We start from the raw sequence: 17847 nt of genomic DNA, 5'->3' as shown, positions 1-17847 counted from the left end.
AGAACTTTTTTCCCAATGTTTCTTCCTGATGATGGCAAGAATGTTCAGGTGTGCATGCAGTTCTCTATGGCAGCTGGAGAGAGGTGCCGTATAACAAGCTGCCTCACTTACTTACTTACTTACTTACTTACTTACTTACCTACTTACTTACTTATTTATTTATTTAAAATGTTTCTTGGCCACCTTTCAGAACAGCAGCCTTGCCAAGGTTCTGTTCTAAAACACAGACTATAGCCCAGTACAGCATCAAATACAATAAAAACAGGAATAATGCGATGTAACCATCAGCAAACATCAGGAAAAGGCCAGAGTAAAGTGCCTTTTTCAGGAGTGTCTTAAAAACCTAGATACCCAATGGCAGCTTTTTCTAAATGAATGGGGCTACTGTGGAAAAGGCCCTCTTTCATATGGTCACCCATCCAATTGCTATCATGGGTGGGTAAATGAGAGGGGCTTCTCTTGCTGATCTTAAAACGCAGGCGGGTTGATACAGATACTAGTCCAAAACTGGGTCAGGTGCCTTCCACTCCAAATCCAGGTTGACTTGCAAAATTGAAGTACCGTATTTTTTGCTCTATAAGACTTACTTTTCCCCCCTCAAAAGTAAGGGGAAATGTCTGTGCGTCTTATAGAGCGAATATGTGTGTGCAGTAAGTCTGTCAGATGTGCAGCCCATGGGGAAGTGATGGGGAATGTGCCTGTAATTATGTGCCCATTTGATTCAGAATATTTTTTTCCTTGTTTTCCTCCTCTAAAAACTAGGCACGTCTTATAGAGTGAAAAATACGGTAGTTTCATAAATGTTCAACCCAGTGCTGAGAGTGTGGGACAGTGCTTTGTCAGAAGGCTTGATAAAAAGGGATGTATGGAATATTGGCAAGAGCAGAGATGAAGAGAGAGAAGGTGGTGGTGGTGAATTAATGGTGTTTCCTTTTTAGTTACTTTCAAGCTGGTGGACTTCTACAGTCCAATTGCTTTTCTAAAATTCTTCTGTGATTGGGTAGATGCTTGCAAAGTCTTTGTGGGATGACCGGAAACGTATATTGGACATGACAAAGCAGAGGACCTTTTGTGTGAATCTGCCTTTACTCCTCCTTCGGCATCTTCTACGTTCAGAATCTCGCACTCCTGGGAATTCATGTAGGAATGTGTTCTCCCCTTCAGGGTTCTGAGCCTCTTCCAGAGAGCATCGTTCCCTTTGATGCAGCCTCAGAAGTCTCAATGGAGGATCAGAGAGCTGAAGCTATGATACGGATTCAAGACAGCCTGCTAGGCGGCCGAGCATCTGAAGCACTGTCCCTCTTACATTCAGCGAGGTAAGAAAGCCACTCAGACTGCTTTTCTGTGTCATTATAGCTTGTGGATCAAACCTACAGTTCTGTATGTTGCTACCTGTGCACACAATTCCATTCTAAGCCACATCTAAACCTGAACCATGGAAGCAGGACAGTTACAAAAAGAGCTCTTCCAGATAAGTGAGAGCCAGTGTGGTGTAGTGGTGAAGAGCATGGGACTGGGACTCAGGCAATCTGGGTTCTAGTCCCCGCTCAGCCATGGAGCCAGTTGGGTGACTTTGGGCCAGTCGCAGACTCTCAGCCCAACCTTCCTCACAGGGTTGTTGTGGGGATAAGATGGAGGAGGAGATGTAGGCTGCCTTGAGCCCCTTGTAGGAAAAAGGCAGGATATAAACCGATAGATAGATAGATAGATAGATAGATAGATAGATAGATAGATAAATAAATAAATGGGCTTTGAAGCTGTTTCAAATCTTTTTGCCTCTGGTGAGGGGTGCCTATGACTGTGCTTCAAGACATTAAAAGTTTATTTTGAGGAGCTATGGGAAAGGGTGCTCTGGCCCTTCCACTGGCTTAAGGAACAAGAGCCTCATTTTCTTGACAATGCTAGCAAGGGAAGATCACCCTGGCCAGAGTGCATTTAATTGCCCACTTATAGTTCACCACACACCTTGTTCTGACTTTGAAAAACGGATCTCCTCAATTTTCCCTCCACTCCCTTTCCTTTGTGTGTCCTGCTCGTTTAATTCTTAGGTCTGACTGCTGTTTTTGAACTAAGATATTTTCTGGAATGCTAGCCATGTGGCTATGTAGTTCTGTTTCTAAACATGATCATGAAAAATAGTCAAGATTCATTCAAGACACTTAAGTAGTGATATTTCCTGGACTTGTACTGTTGTACACATACCAATACATGTTAAAGGGTGTGTGCGCGCATTTATTTTGATTTTGCCCATATAGATTCTAGTGTTTGGGAGTGAAGAAAGTACTGCCCATTCCCGTTGTGACCAGCTAACCCTCCTACCTTCATTCTGTTCCCCAAGGGAGGTGTGGCCAGAAGGTGACATTTTTGGATCACCCACCCTGGATTCAGAGGAAGAGACTGAGCTGCTGAGACGCATCTTTTCTGCCCACCTCACTCGTGAGTATCCAGTCTCCATGGGAGGAATAGAAAAGGAGCAGGGCGTACCTGAACCCACAGCACAGCCAAGTGCTGAAGTCAGCTTGTTTTCTGTTTACCACTCTCGGACAGTTGCCCTTGATGCTTTTCTATTTAAATAATTGTTTTGAGGATTTTCCAAATGTGACATATGGTCATTGTAAAATATTTTAATTGTTTTGGACATCAGTTTGAAACATTAAGACTAAGAGAGCATTTCAATCCAGTAATCCAAACAATAAACATTTTAAAATAATTTAAGAAGATTAATAACTATTTAAATTCAAACCCCTCTCCCTCCTGCTCATGAAAATTTTAAAAATCTGTAAAGACTTAGCTAAAGGGAAAAAGGGAGGGGAATCAAATGTAGGCAAACAAAATAGAAAGGGGCAGAATTCCAAGTTCCTTTCCTAGAGATATAAAAAAGAACATCTTCTTCCTAACTGACTGAGAGCAAAGAGAGGAAATGGGATATAGCAGACTTCTGTCCTCACATCGCCCTGTTCAGCTTTAATATCTGTCTCTTTTTCAAAGGTGATTGTTTAGGATTATAGGAATGGGGGGATCTTGGAAGTCAGTTGAGAAAGGTGCAGTGGCTAAAGAATTAAGGAAGCATAATTGAGTGGACTTTCTTAGCTATTAATGCTGCCCACACCCTCAAACTACCCAGGCCCATCTAGTGCAAGCTAAGTCCTGTGATTAATGAAATGCAGTATCTCAAGAGTTAGAAAAAACCTTCCAGGCCAGCCTCTGCCAGGCCAGGAGATGCTCTGCTGCAGCACTGCTGAGAGGCAGCCATCCAGCCCCTATCTAAAAGCCTCTAATGGAAGTGGAATCCTCTTCTGCTGTTCACTGGCTCATACCATCAGCAAGTTCTTCTTACTATTTAATCCCTTGTCTTGTAATTTGAACCCAGCAGTCTGGGTTCTGCTTCCTGGAGCAGCAGAACACAAAATTGCTCCACCTACGTGAAAGTCCTTCTAATATTTGAAGAAGGCTTTCATCCTGCATTTGTAATTGTCTCATGATGGCCACTTCACAACTGGCAATTGTTACCTTGGGTTGGGAGAGCGTCACATCGGTCATGTTGAAATGGGGAGAGGAAGGAACCTGCTATTGGATGTGAGCTGGCTTTGGCATGCTGACCCTGTGCTTAGTCACTTTGTGTTTCTGAGCCTATATTTAAAGTGCTGGTTTTGATCTTTTTAAACCTGCTCACAGCTTGGGTTCAAAACCTGCCACTGCCGGCTGGACCCTGTTTTGCATACTTCCACTGTGTAAACTCAGAATATGTTGTGAAACCCTTTTGTTCCCAGTCTGTTGACTGGTGCTTTTTGTTTTGGTGTTCAGTTAGTGCATGGATGTAGAACCTCTAGTCTGCATCCAATTTGCAAAGGCTTCCTCCACGGGCCAGGAGCTTGGCTTTCAAGTCTTAACCCTTTGAAGAATCCCCTCCTGGAGGAATCCTCAGTGTCATCTCCATATCTCTGAGTGGAGATAACAACAGGTGCATAAGTGAAGGAGGATTCAGATGGTGCCGGGGTGGTGGGGGGATGAAAGCTCTTCCCAGACCCTGCCAAGTCCCTTGTACCATGTGCATTCATCCTGTGGGGCTGGTACATGTTGTCTGAAGCCAGGGACTTGGATGGGGCTGGTCATTTACTGGAACACTGGCACCTTAATTCCTTTTTGGCATCAAGGACCAATTCACAACTCTAGCATTCCTTGGCTTTTTTCCTGGCTGATCTGGCAGTTCTACTCTTGGAATAATGGCACACCACTACCCATTACCAAGTAGTATATGGCATATATGGAGAGCCCTGGCTACTGGGTGGTACAGAAATGAAATAAATAAATGAATAAATTTATAAATGAATGAATGGTGCCCTCTTTTGCTCAAGCAAGACTCAAGTGTAGCTGAATGGGATGGGAAACTGTCTTCTTTGAATGTCATACACCTCTTCCAATATATGTAGGTCAAACAGCACCAGAGCCAGATGAACCTGAGGAGGCAGCTGAGGAAGAAGAGGTTGCTGAGGAAGAATTGGCATCAGTACAAACATCAGAAAGAGAGTTCAACTTTCTGGACTACGCAAAGCAGTAAGCCAGCTTTGAGGGTGCATGGAACAGCCAAAAGGTGTTTCTGTCCTCTCATCTCCTGGGTGCACAGGGTGTTCTAAAAGTCACAGGGTTGTCTTTCTGCTGATATCCTCAGCCCAGGTACTCTGTGATGCCCTTTTTTTCCTGTCCCTCATAAGGGGTAGAAATGTGTTTTAAAAAACAAATACTTCAAAGAGAGAAATCTTCTTGTTTTTAGAAGCTGAAAGCTTTGCTCATTAGCACAGTCTGTCTTGACCCACAATAGTGTGCTTTGCTCTTATCCTTAAACAAGTCCCATGTGTATTCCTGGGGATGCAGGTTTGCCAGAGCTAACGTGGTCAAGGCCTACCTTCTGCTCTTCAAGAGCTATGCTCAGAACAGCAGCCACACCAACCACTGTGTAGTCAAGATGCTGCACCGCATTGCCTATGACCTCAAGATGGAGGCCTTGCTCTTCCAGCTTTCTGCCTTCTGCCTCTTCAACAGACTCCTCAGTGACCCTGCTGCCGGTGCGTACAAGGTGAGGGCCCTGGAAAGGGAGAGGTTTGCCAAGAGCTTGGATGGTGCGGCTGTGTTTGACTGCAGGTGTTTGGGCAGTGGTTCCAATGCGGGGTGCTGCATGCTTCCAAAAAGTTACTTTGGTTAAAGGGTGGTCACTATACAGTGACGGCGAATCTGCTTTCTGTGTATAAAGTCCTATGTTCATTGCCTAGCAAATAAGTAACAAAAAGTTATTCATTACAATAAGTAATAGATAGGATTTATTTATTACTCGCTTAATGCCATTCCTAAGTCAAACAATAGAAATACAATAAAAATATTAAAGGGCAATGAAAGCAAAGGCCACAGAGAAAGCATATCCGCTACAGGAAGCAACAGCTGCTTGACAGACAAATGTTTCCCAGGTGTATTTACCAGCCTGCAAACCTCCATGCTTCACAGGGCAAGGAATTTCACACTATTCATACAGCCACTACTACAAGGGCTCCATTTCTCTTCAGCATCTGTTGTGCTTTTACCTTGCTGAGTGTAACACTTAACACTTTTGTGAACTACTCAGACTTCAAAAGAAGAAAGGCTTCATACAGGGAAGATGACATATTCTGCAAAAGGGAAACTCAAGACACAGGGAGAATTATCTGCCTACACAACTTGTCTGCCTAGCAAAGCCTTACTATAATCTTATTTGATATTATCTCCTGAGAATCAGGAGGACTGTTGAAAGAAATATTTCTTCTGCCTGAAAATTGCTGAAAATAGTGTGCAGAATCAAGCTGCAAAAGAATTCATTTAAAATTTTGCTTTTCTCATCACAGAATACTAAATCTGGGTAGTGGTGGGAGCACCTTTGGATTTTGTCATGAAATATTCCCAAAGCAACAACATGTCTTTTCTTTGCCAACAACCTTAGGAGCTGGTGACCTTTGCCAAATACATTGTGGGCAAGTTTTTTGCACTCACATCCACCAACAAGAAGGCTTACATGGAGCTGTTGTTCTGGAAGAGCACTGCTGTGGTACGGGAGATGACTGAAGGATACACCTTGATGAGGGAAGAGGGAAGGTGAGTGCCTCAGGCCTTGGGCAGCAATTAGTGTCATGGTGGACTACCTCCAGAAATGAGGGAGTGGCTGTCCAAGGCCCTGACTCACACCTTCACAAATTGGCTAGTCCCTCTACTCCCCTGTTCTAGTCTTAGATTGGCAGCAGAGCTAGTGCACACTTCCAGGGCCTCCTTCCGTTTGAGGTTGCCACCTCACACCCTGGACACCGAACATTGCTCTCTGAAATCTCGATCTGAGGTAGGAGAAATAGCAACTCGGTCTCCTTCTCCCCACTTCCCCTGCTATCCAGACTTCTGCATACTTTACTCCATTTACCTTTGGTGAGCAGAATGCCAGATGTATGTAAACTTTCAAAGCCAGATTCATTAGAGAAACAATAGTTTATATTCCTGTGTGAAAAATATACTGGATAATATTAAGAGTGAGAAAAATCAGCTTTATAAAAAACCATACTAATAGAGTATTGTCTCTTGATGTAAAGTTTAAGGATTTAAACTTAAATCAAAATACAAGTAGGTATATCACAGAATATCTAACAGCTTTTGTTTCACACTATTCATTGTATATTTCTAAAATCCACAAAATACTTCCATCTCTCTACAGAACTTCCCAGTTTTGGAGGGTGGGTTATACTTAAAAAGCCCTTTTCAGTGCAGTGTCTCTTGTCTCAAACAGTTCTGCTACTTGCAAGGCCTCCCAATGGACTGAGGAAGAGGAAGAAGAGCTGCGGGAACTCTATTACAAGTACAAGGAAGTGGAAGGTACTGAATCACATTTGCTGGGAGACCTAACTAGAGAGATGGTATAGGAAGAGGGTAGAGCTAAGAGCTATGGTTCAGCTGAAAGTTCTCAAAATATAACTTTTAGGTCAAATAGGAGGACTCATGATGAAAGAAGGGATTGAAACTGCCTTCCTTTTTTTACTTTTCAGAGGGAGTGGTTTGGGGTGAATTTCAAGAGCAGGTAGCACAAAATTTACCTGCATTCTCCAAGCTTTTGGGCCACTGGTTGCCATTTTAAAATCAGGAAGGTGATGTGTCATCTCTGGCTCTGTGAGAGGGAAATGGTCTTCTTCACGTAGAGTTATGCCAGAGTTTGGCAGCCAAGACTTTCAGATTCTGTGGTCAGTTCTGGGATGGAGGAACCGAGAACTGTGCAGTCTTATATAATCATTGACTGGTCACCTCAGTCAATGATCTTCAGTTGGTAGGCTGAGACTTGCATTTGGATCACACCCTGACCTAAGGTGCAGTGATATCTCCATCACTAAGTTCTTACTTGGTTGGTTTCATGTACAAGGTGGGGACCCAAAAAACCCCAGAAATTATCTTCTGGAGGGTAGGCCCCTTGTAGTACAGGCTTTCCCTGCTAGGTGAATGTTCTAGGAACTGCATCAGTGTACCCAACTAGGTGGTTGTGAGAGACTGAGTTTGGCTTTAGTGAGGGGGGTTTTTTTGTTTGTTTCTGAGACTCTTTCAACACGTTTGCCTATTTCGTGAAGGCTGATTTACACAAACCACATGTGGCAGTGAAATTTTGTTCAACTGAGTGTTCAGCAGTTTTTGACCAAAAATGGCATGACCCTTGTGCCCCATCCTCCCTCTTCACAAGCCCCGTGTGACTTCTCTTGTTTTCCTGGATGAAAAAGTCCTCAAAGGGAAATGTTTTGCTGATGTGGAAGAGGTAAAACAAAAAACGGCAGAAGCACTAAAAGGCAACAAAATCGGCGAGTTCAAAATCTGTTTTGAGCAGTGGAAAAAAAAGTCTTGATTATTGCATCAAATTGGAAAGTACTTTGAAAGTGACTGAAGGTTGAACATGTAAAAATAAATGCATGGTTTATTCCTGGGGGTTTTTGGGTCTCCCCTCATATATTTCTAAAGTGGAGGAAAGAGAAAGGGAGGAAAACTTGAGGGAAAACAGTAACCGAATATGGAGCAGGGTAGTTTATCTTTTTGTTTTAGTAGTTGTATAGCTGCTGTTCTTGCATTTTAACATTGGCATAACAAGCTGTACCTGCAAAAACTGGTGCAGCTTGTCCAGCCAATGCAAACTGTTTCTTTGTATGCAGTTCTCAGAAAAATAGGTGTATTGGCCTCTTACACATGTGGTCATCCTAAAGAGAGAAGGATTAAAATGGGCATATATGAGTGGTAGTTGTTTTATAAAATCCTTCTCATATTGTATTTTGAGGTTAGGTAATAGATCAGATGAGGTTGAAGATTTCTAGTTAATGGAAGACTACCAGTTAAGATTTTACTAATGTGGTTGTTTTTAGTGCTACAAACATGTATGTAGATGGGTAGGCTAGTAAAGTCTGGAGGCTAGTTCTTCAGTGGAGAACTCCTGCTCTTCTCTTCCACCACTGCTGCCTCCTGCTTCTTGTTTTTCTCCTCCTCCCAGCTTAGTCATCATACCCCTCTTTTCTTTTCCTATATCAGGTGAAGACATCCTGAACAACATCCTGGCACACCTGAGCACACCCAGCCGGACACGTAAGCAGGTGGCCAAGCAGCTGGTGCGCTTGGGCCTAGCAAGGAGTGTGCGAGACTTCCCCCAGGAGCGGTAGGTCGTCCTTCTCCCTGAAGAGCAGTGGGTGGCAGTGAAGGACGATTGAGGCTGATAGACTGCATAGGGCCACTAAAATGATCAAGGGGCTGGAGCACCTCCTCTGCGAGGAGTGGCTACAACTGGGACTGCTTAGCTTAGAACAAAGGCAAGTAAGGGGAGACATGAGGGAGGTTTACCGAATTATGTCTGGTGTGGGGAAAGTATAGGAAGGAGACATAATAATCCTAGAATCTTATGCCATCCCATGAAGCTGATTGGTGGGAAGTTTCGGACAAATAAACGGAAGTACTTCTTTACACAACATACAGTAAAATTATGGAATGTGTTGCCATGGATGTGTTGCCATTCTGCAATATGCATGGCAGAATGTATCTGCCATGCATATTGGCAGATAATGGCTGCCAATCTGGACGGCTTTAAAAAGGAATTAAGGAGGAGTCCATCAGTGGCTACTAGCCTACTGGCTGTATGTTACCTCCTTTAGCAGAGGTGGCATGATTGTGTGCACCAGTTGCTGAGGAGCTTGGACAGGAGGAGGTCTTGTGCCCATCCAGTTTGAGGGATCCTGTGCGCATCTTTTTCTGCGCCATGTTCATGGATTGCTAGACGGACCTTTGGCCTAATCCAGTATGGCTTTTCTTTTGATCCTTATGCATAAGAACGTTCCCCTTTGGAGAGAGTGTGTGGCATGTCCCTTCTCCTCTTGTGTATTTATCCAATTCCTCATAACTTTTATTATACATGAAGAATTTTAATTCCCTTAATGCAAGAGTACTTCAAAGGTAAATTTTAGTAACGATTCAAAGGTATACCAATGATTTGAAAGCTGTGAAGTTCCTGGCCACAGTTCCCATGGCTCTGTGGGTTGCACTGTAAGCAGACACAGGCAGGTCACATGTTGTGCACCATGAATGTAGAGGAGTGCACTTTAAATTCAGGTTAAATTGAAATTTTAGCTGCTCTTTGTAAAAGGGCATATAAACCTATCTAGATCTGCATATGAACCTATCTAGATCTGTGTACCAAGCTAGTAGCAATGCAAGATTTTGTGTTGAAAAGGCACTAAGTGACATGTACAAAGTACAGTTATAAAACATGCATGCATATGTGCCTATTTTATATATTTCTGTTACACTTGTGCTAAACAGAAAGGGCAATTCAGGGTGCAGAAGCATTTCCTCCATAGCATAGGAAATCTTCATGCCCCTGCCTCCCCCAGCTTTTATTAGGTCACTAGGTGTTTCATGTCTATTAACATAAGGGCTAAGAACTTAATTATATTAATCAAAATTGAATATAATTCAAGGTACTAATTCTTTGTCTGGTATCTGTGTAAGCATTTATGCATGGAAATTACAGAATTTTTGCAAGACTGACTCCCTATGATTCTTTTCAGACATCCCTTTCTCCTTGGGTGCATCTTACTATTCATTCATTCATTCAATTTTATATACTGCTTGATAGCCTAAGATCTCTAAGTGGTTTGTAGAAAAACACACTGAATACCAGATTTCCCTGCTTGCAGATGAATCCTAAGATATGGGAGGAGAAAGGCAAGCATCATGATTGTTAGTACAGTATGATGTCTTTTACAGGAAGGGAACACGGATTGTGCTGTGGACACAGGATCAGGAGTCAGAGCTTCAGCGGCTCTTTGAGGAATTCCGTGACACAGATGGTGAGACCAGAAGTGGGAGAATGGGAGACTTGAGTCTGCAACTGGAGATCTGTCCTTGTAGTTAGTTAGCTGGGACTGGAGGCAATGAAGAAATGGGGACTAATGTCCAGAGCAGCCTTCCTCAGTCCGGTGGCCCTCTGGATGTGTTGGATGCTCAGTCCCATCATTCCCAGCCACAGACATGCTGGCTGAGGATTATGGAAATTGCAGTCTGGCTCAGCTGGAGGGACACAAAGTTGAGGAAAGCTGGCTTAGAGCCACACTTGAAAACTCGTTTTGTGGCAAGTTCCTTCCTATGCAGAGATTCTTTTCTATAACAATACCTCTTCCTGTAAGTACGATCGCGAACCCATCTCATGCTGCCTTTGCTCTCGTTTTCTTCTGCAGATATCTTGGCCAATGTGATGAGGCACATCACAGCCAAGCGCTCCAAGGCCCGCATTATCGACAAGCTGCTCAGCATGGGGCTGGTGTCTGACCGCAAGGAGCTCTACAAGAAGCGCAAGCGCAGGCCTGGCTCTCTTGGCGCGGTATGGTACCCACCCTCTCTTCCCTGTGTGTCTGTGCACTGCAAGCATATGCTCGTGTTTTGACGACGGTTACGCGTGTGCCTACATCTGCACTTGCACTGGAACCATGACGGTCTGACAAATGCTGGGCTAGTTGGGTCTCTTCATGTTTCAGGTGGAATTGGGAGAGAGGAAGGGAGGGAAGGAGGAAGCGGTTGATGACCCCCATTCCAGCAAGCACATTTCCATCACGTGACTATCCCACAGCTTTTTCCTTTCCATTCAGCTCCACCCTCTCCTAAAGATCCCCGCTCTCTGTAGGCACTACAGGGCTTCTTTTTAGTTTTAACGGACACTTCCCATGCCTTGCAGAACATATTGCAACAAAATTCTATAGCTGAACTTTTCTGAACAGCATTTAGAGTGTGGATGGATATTCTATATCACTGCAGCAAATAGGTGAAGGAGGTGGACACAGACTTGATGGCTGCTTTCCACCCTCCTTCCATCCTCTGAGATCTTGGTGTCACAGAGATTAGGCAATTGAGATTGTCTCTGATTAGGCAAAAGTGTGTTTGGGTGTGTAGGACTTGCTAAGATTTTTGGGACTGTGACATCCGTGAAGAGGTTGTGTGGACTGCTGAGGAAGGCGGATCTTGTGGGTCTTGCGTTTGTGTCTCTTGCTGCTCTGTACTGTTGCAAACTTTCTTTCAGAACAAAGAGGTGTTACCCAAGGACTTTGGAGTCCCTGACCTGGATGAGAATGATGACGAGGAAGAGGAGGAGGAGGAGGAAGATTTGGATAGCGATGAAGAAGAGGAACCATCTCGGGGGGATAGTGACAGTGACATGGGCAACAGGCCTGTGAATGAGCGGACTAGCAGGAAATGGGGGGCTGCATCAGATAGAGATGCCCAGGAGCTTGTGCAGAGTCTGAGGCAGGAAGGTGAGTGGGTTTTAGCATCCCTGGGAGTGGGATATGGAACTGCAGTGCATCTCAGTAAAGCTCAGCAGCACTTCTGTTGGTCTTAGAGAGGGGTCACTGCATAGTGAAAGAGCACCTGCTGTGCATGCTGCCAGTCAGTGTTGACAGTAGTAGCGTAGATGAACAAATGATCTGACGATATAAAACAGCCTCCTGGACTCCTAGGATAATTCATCATGTTGCTTTGGGGCAATAGCTTTTAAACTGCCTGATGTCAAGAAACACGTCGTCTTCAACAAATCTGTTCAAAAACCCTCAAATGTTTGCTGCAGAATCTTCCAGGGCAGTGCTGGGTGTGCTCACCGTAGTTTGTACAGGTGCTGGCCAGATCCCTTTGGCATTGCTGTCAAGCTGCTAGATTGATTGATTGATTGATTGATTTATAGTTTTTTGTATGCCGTCCCCTTGCTATATGGCCTTGGGATGGCTCACACAAATAAATAAATATAATACAAATACAGTTAAAACCTGGAAACACCCTGGCTGCACAATTAAAACCTATAAATATTAAACGTTGTTAAAATATTGTTTGAATAAACAGGTCTTAGCCTGGCGCCAAAAAACAAATAACGACGGCGCCAGGCGGACCTCTCTGGGGAGCGCATTCCACAGATGGGGCGCCACCACAGAGAAAGCCCTCCTGCGGGTACTTTGCTTCCTGATGTCTCTCACAAAGGGCTCCCGAAGGAGGGCCTCTGCTGCCGATCTCAAGGGGTGGGAGGGCAAATATGGAAGCAGGCATTCCTTTAGGTATCCAGGTCCCAAGCCGTTAAAGGCTTTATTGGTGATTACCAACACCTTGAATTGAGCCCGGACTTCGATGGGGAGCCAGTGAAGCTGGTAGAGGACTGGGATTATGTGAGAGTAACGCCCAGTCCCCGTCAGCAACCTGGCTGCTCTATTTTGCACCATCTGAAGTATCTGGACTGTCTTTAAGGGCAGCCCCACATAGAGCGCGTTACAGAAATCCAACCGGGAAGTAGCCAATGCATGCATCACTGTCACGAGGCAGTCGTCCTCCAGGTAGGGACGCAGCTGATGGATCAGCCGAAGCTGAAGGAAGGCGCTCCTCACCACCGCCGTCACCTGAGCTTCCAAAAACAGCTCCGGGTCGAGGAGCACTCCCAGGCTGCGGACCCTGTCCTTTAGAGGATCTTGCCTGTACCTGAGAACACAGCCAACCTTTCCCTGTGGTCATGCATGGCAATGGGAGATCCACTGTGGCCAGTAGGCATTCAAGCAGTTGTGGGATTGCTTACAGCTTTTAGGACAAAAGTCCTAGGAAGGCAACTTGCAAGGAACCTAAAAATAATAAGATCACAATAAAATTCGGCATGGTCCTTACTCGGGACAGCAGGTGGAAGGTGACTGAGGGCAGAGAGAGATCGGCTGGAGCAGAAGCCTGTATGTGGGGTCATGCTCACCTACCTCCCCCTCTTTCTTGCATCCTTTCCCACAACTCTCTTGATGGTTGCTGGCCATGAGGGTGAAGTTGGAGGGACAGACCAAAAGGGGAAGGTTCTGGGGGTCTTCTTCACCTGCCTCTGTCCCTCTCCCTGGAACACCCGCTAAGCAATTTGACTCAGTTGCAGGGAATCGGCATTGGGTCTGTCTTTGGACATGACCCACTGAAGTACTGCAGTGCAGCTTTCCCCAGACGTCTCTGTTTACCCACACTTGGTAGAATGGACTTTACCAGTTTGACTGCAAGTGGGAAGTATCTTTCTAATTCATCTCTGCATAAAAGATTCCTTGTAAATAGAAAACTCCCACATTTCTAGCCCAGCCCTTTACTTGCTTTGCTGATTTTTTATTTGCAGAGAGATTTTAATATGGGAGGAAGCATCTAAAGATGCAACCTTCTCCATCCCCATTCTGAGCCAGGCAGTTGATTCTATTGCCTTTTCTTTCTTTGTGTGTAGGCCAGACTTCCCTTGATACAGTAAGGGTGGGCATGGGGGTTTCTCCAAGGTCACTGAGAGAAGGGACTTGCTCACCTGCCTGCTCACTTTCATCTCCACAGGTTTGTCTGGCCCCCTGTCATGGCTCCAGAGCTGCTTGAACCGAACAGCTGCTGACCGGGAAGAGGATGGTAAGTACAGCAGGAACTGGAACTCGTGCAGCAGTACTGAGGGTGAAGAACTGTGGCACTGCGGCTGTATGGTTAGCTCTGCCACACTCCTGAAAAGGAATAGGGGTGGGGGCACTCCATATTGAGCTCTAGTTTGCCTCCATAAGCAAAAGCTGCCCTTCTAGCAGGACCATGGAGACAAGAATAGTATCCTGCTCTTTCTAGTAAGACTGGCACATAGATTGACAGATTCCTCTTTCTCCAGGATCTGCCCAGCCTGTACCTCTGGTGCCACTCTCTGAAGAGAACGAGGATGCCATGGAGCACAAGGATTTCCAGAAGCTTCTACGGAAAATGAGGCTGCGAGCCCCAGCCAGCGAGCAGGTACCTTTCTTTTGCTAGTGAGGAAAAGGGAGATAATAGAGTTCGCGTAGCAGGGTTTTATTATTCTGTGTATACAAAAACATTTTTGTTTGGATATATTTTAGAAGTGTATTTTGAATGGGAAGAGTGACTTTAAAACTACCCAAGAGTTTCAGCTAATCTGAATCTTGGCTGTTGGGGGCGTGGGGGGGGGCAGGGTGCTGTGTAAACCAGGGGTGGGTCACTTGTCTCTCTCCCAGGTGTTTTAATCTGTAACTCCCATCATCCCTCCCTACTGACTGCTGGCCAAGGCCGATAGAAGTTGCAGGCCAAAAGATTTGGAGGGCCACAAGTTGCCCCCCCCCCCCAATTTAATGCCTGCTTAGAATCACTGCTGGAAAGTGCAGCTTGTCTTTATGCTCAGCGTTCCAGCCTTGGTTTCACTGAGCCCGGGTTTCCCAGAGTGTTGTGTGTGGTGTTTAGGTCAAAGAGATCTAGAAGAACTGGAAATGTGGCCAAGATTTAATTGTCAGCAGAGATAAAAATTGAGAACTTCCAGGACATTTCACTACAGTCCCACCCCAAATCCCAGGGTTAACATTATTAGCACACCATTTGTGAACCTGTTCCTTGCATGAACAACAGGGGTTCAAAAGTTTCCGCACTTTTTAAAACTCTTATTTATTAAGAATTGCACAAACCAATTCCATCACTTTTCTACATAGTTACCTTCCCTTGTGATGCATTTTCCCTAGTGTTGCACCAGCCTTTTAATGCCATCAGCAAAAATATATAAAATATATTTATAAAATAAAAAAGTGCGGAAACTTTTTGAAGACCCCCTTGTACATTTTTGGAGATGTTGAGGCCAAGTGTTCAACATAGGTTGATGTAACTATGTAGAATCAAATGCTGCAATAAGTGGGAGAAGTATATAATTTCAAGACGAATTAGCAAACATTCCTGATTTCCAAAGAAAGACAGAGGTTCCTTACTGTTGCCAGGCAGAACTACATTTTGCAGAGGAATGTTTAATTAATTTATTTAATGTTGGTTCAGGGTCTCCCACAACAGAAGCCTTCTGCTAGGGAACTTTCTGTTTATAGCTTGCATAAACATAAAACTTGGCTGTTAGAATGTTATTTTGTTTCTAAAGTTCAGTTATTAAAAGTCCGGCTTATATCCTCTTATTTGCCCTTTCTTATTTGAGTTTTGTCCAGTGTTTTCACCCAGTGATTTACAACTGGAGAAACAGATAGTTAGTAGATTATTGTAACAGGCCGAACTTGGATGTTGTCACTCTGGCTGAGAAGGATGGCTTGTCTGGGGCAATCATTCTCAAGAACTGCTGGCTGCCTCCCAGATTATTCTTTGGAATCAGAATGTGAAACAACTTCCAGTGATTGTGGAGGATGGGCTAGGGTGAAAGAGGCAGTGGTGATTATCTCAAGACCAGGCGCTTGGCTGAGCCAGGCAGTTTCTGGGAACAACCAAGTGGGAGAGATCTCTGAGGATAAGAAATTCTCAGACACAGACCAGTCCCCCATGGTGGGGCATCAGTAGAGGCGGGAGGGTCAACTGAATGAGTGTGTGTGGAGAGGAGGCGTGCTCACCTTCAGAAAGCCCCTCCCAAGGGGATGGGGCCCAGGCATGCTCGTAAGGAGAGTTCCTGGAGGAGAATACTAGATTGGGTTCAACAAACCCCTCGGTGCCTGCTCAAAGATCTGATCTGAGTGATTTATACTTGGCAGCAATAAACAAAGTTTTGCAAGGAAAATAGTCTGTGGCTTTTGACTGCCCAAAGGAGGAAACTTGGGGTAAACAAATTAGCATCTCACTGCAGTAACAAGCTTTTAAGTGGAGATCAGAGACAGGAGCAGATGACGTGCTCTTCTGGCAAGGGGCTAGCAGCAGTTGAGTGATGGACTGATTTGCCTACCTTTGTACTTCCTACAGGAATCTTTCTGGCGCATCCCGGCCAAACTCAGCCCAGAGCAGCTACGACACATGGCTGCTTCCATTGCCCCAGAGGTCATGGAGGGAGAAAGCAAAGATAAACCAACTGGTGAGCTATACGCAAGGGCATAGATGGCAGGAAGGGGGGGAAAAGATGAGTGGTAGTAACTGAAACCCTGACTGCTAATACTAGCCTCTCCCATTAAATTACACAAATAAGAATAATCATTAAAGACCTGCAGGCAAAGATTAAATCAAGTATGTATTTATATCAAGTCACTGCTAAGTCCTGCCTCTTGGTCTTTCTCACTATCTCTGTGCCTTACCAGCTGCCAGGCAGGCCTTCTGCCTGTCTCACTGAATTCTTGTCCCTTTTTTCTGAGATGTTTCTGCAGCCTCTCTTTCTTGTCCTTCCTTGTCCTTCTTCCTCTTATTTCCCTTCCTGGCCTCCTCCAAATATCCTTAGGTGCTAGCTTCCTGGAATATTTGTGAACAAACAGTGACATCTCAGCAGTGGTGGCTGGAACAGGGCTCACAGAGAAATGGCAGACACTTCTAGCACATTTTGCATGCACTCACACCCATATGTCCACCTATACGTAAAGCATATGTCTTAACTGATTTAGAGTCCCTTAGGGTTGTGCTTGTGCTTTCAGACAAGACCGAAAGCTACAACCAGATTCAACAAACAAAACTCAAAGCGGGTTCAGTCTCAAACGCAGACCCTGTCCCAAGGAAGAGAATCCCGTTTCTCTTTCCCTGCTCCCCTGGCTCCCGTGTAGTGGACTGTGATGCACGTGGGCCACTGTAAAATGTGCCTGTTTTGGGCTCCAGGGCCTTACCTCTCAGTGAAAAGGGCATGATGTATTTGTTTTTGCATCGAGGTGCCAAAATGTCTCAAGTAAGTGGTAGACACAAAAATAAATGCTAATGTCCAAGCTCAGCTCTTGCAAGTATTGCAAGTCTACCCCAAAATAAACAGCTAATTAATCAGTTACCCAGCTTAATGTCCCAGTTCCTGCTAGCACCACTGCACCTCCTTAAACAAGTGGGCCTTTCATCAAACTGCAGCTTTGTCCTTAGTTTTGTTTCATGATAGACATGTGACTTTGCAGAACTGATTATACTTGTCTCACTGTAAGTTATGCTTTTCTGTCCAGCAGAAAGGAGTGTTCTACTAAATGCTTTCCATTCTTGTTTGAACAGCAGAACCATGAAGTACCTGGGCCGCATTATGTCCCGCTCCTGTAATCAGAGTAGTGTATAGTCCAGATCTGCCCAACTTGCAATCTCTCAAGGAAGGAAGCCTACTAGCCGTGTATCCAGGGCCACTGGGACTTGATATGCCTGCCACTTGGTTGCTTGCCTGGGACTGGGGAGGACATCAGCCCCCTGGGGTTGTCAAGGCCTGCCTGGAGGAGGATTCTTCAAATGAAGAAAGCCAGCACAGTGGGCCCCAGCCACGATCAGATGCAGGGGCTGAGGCTGCAGCTGGCCGCCTTCCTTTGGGGGCACAGCCAGAACCCTCTTGGGAATCCATGGAACGCCTGTGCCGGCTCTCTTCCTTTGAAGAATTCTCCTCCACGCAGGGCATGA

At 45.0% G+C, this 17847-nt stretch overlaps 1 protein-coding gene across 9 annotated transcripts in view; it reads left to right on the top strand.

Annotated features, from left to right (window-relative positions):
• Nucleotides 1-17847, top strand: part of TIMELESS (timeless circadian regulator) — a 57752-nt gene that overhangs the window by 34029 nt on the left and 5876 nt on the right. For all 9 annotated transcript variants that reach the window (XM_044421951.1, XM_044421950.1, XM_044421952.1 and 6 more), the window contains exons 15-27: nt 1165-1316; nt 2339-2436; nt 4431-4554; nt 4873-5074; nt 5966-6117; nt 6794-6879; nt 8560-8683; nt 10285-10367; nt 10755-10897; nt 11591-11822; nt 13885-13953; nt 14198-14316; nt 16252-16360. In XM_044421951.1, coding sequence (XP_044277886.1) covers nt 1165-1316; nt 2339-2436; nt 4431-4554; nt 4873-5074; nt 5966-6117; nt 6794-6879; nt 8560-8683; nt 10285-10367; nt 10755-10897; nt 11591-11822; nt 13885-13953; nt 14198-14316; nt 16252-16360 — 1693 coding nt within the window. The remainder of the gene's footprint in view (nt 1-1164; nt 1317-2338; nt 2437-4430; nt 4555-4872; nt 5075-5965; nt 6118-6793; nt 6880-8559; nt 8684-10284; nt 10368-10754; nt 10898-11590; nt 11823-13884; nt 13954-14197; nt 14317-16251; nt 16361-17847) is intronic.

This window comes from Varanus komodoensis, unplaced genomic scaffold, assembly GCF_004798865.1.
Source record: "Varanus komodoensis strain SLA01 unplaced genomic scaffold, ASM479886v1 scaffold12, whole genome shotgun sequence".
Taxonomy (NCBI): domain Eukaryota; kingdom Metazoa; phylum Chordata; class Lepidosauria; order Squamata; family Varanidae; genus Varanus; species Varanus komodoensis.
Note: the sequence above shows the minus strand (reverse complement) of the source record. Positions and strands in the feature narration are given on the sequence as shown.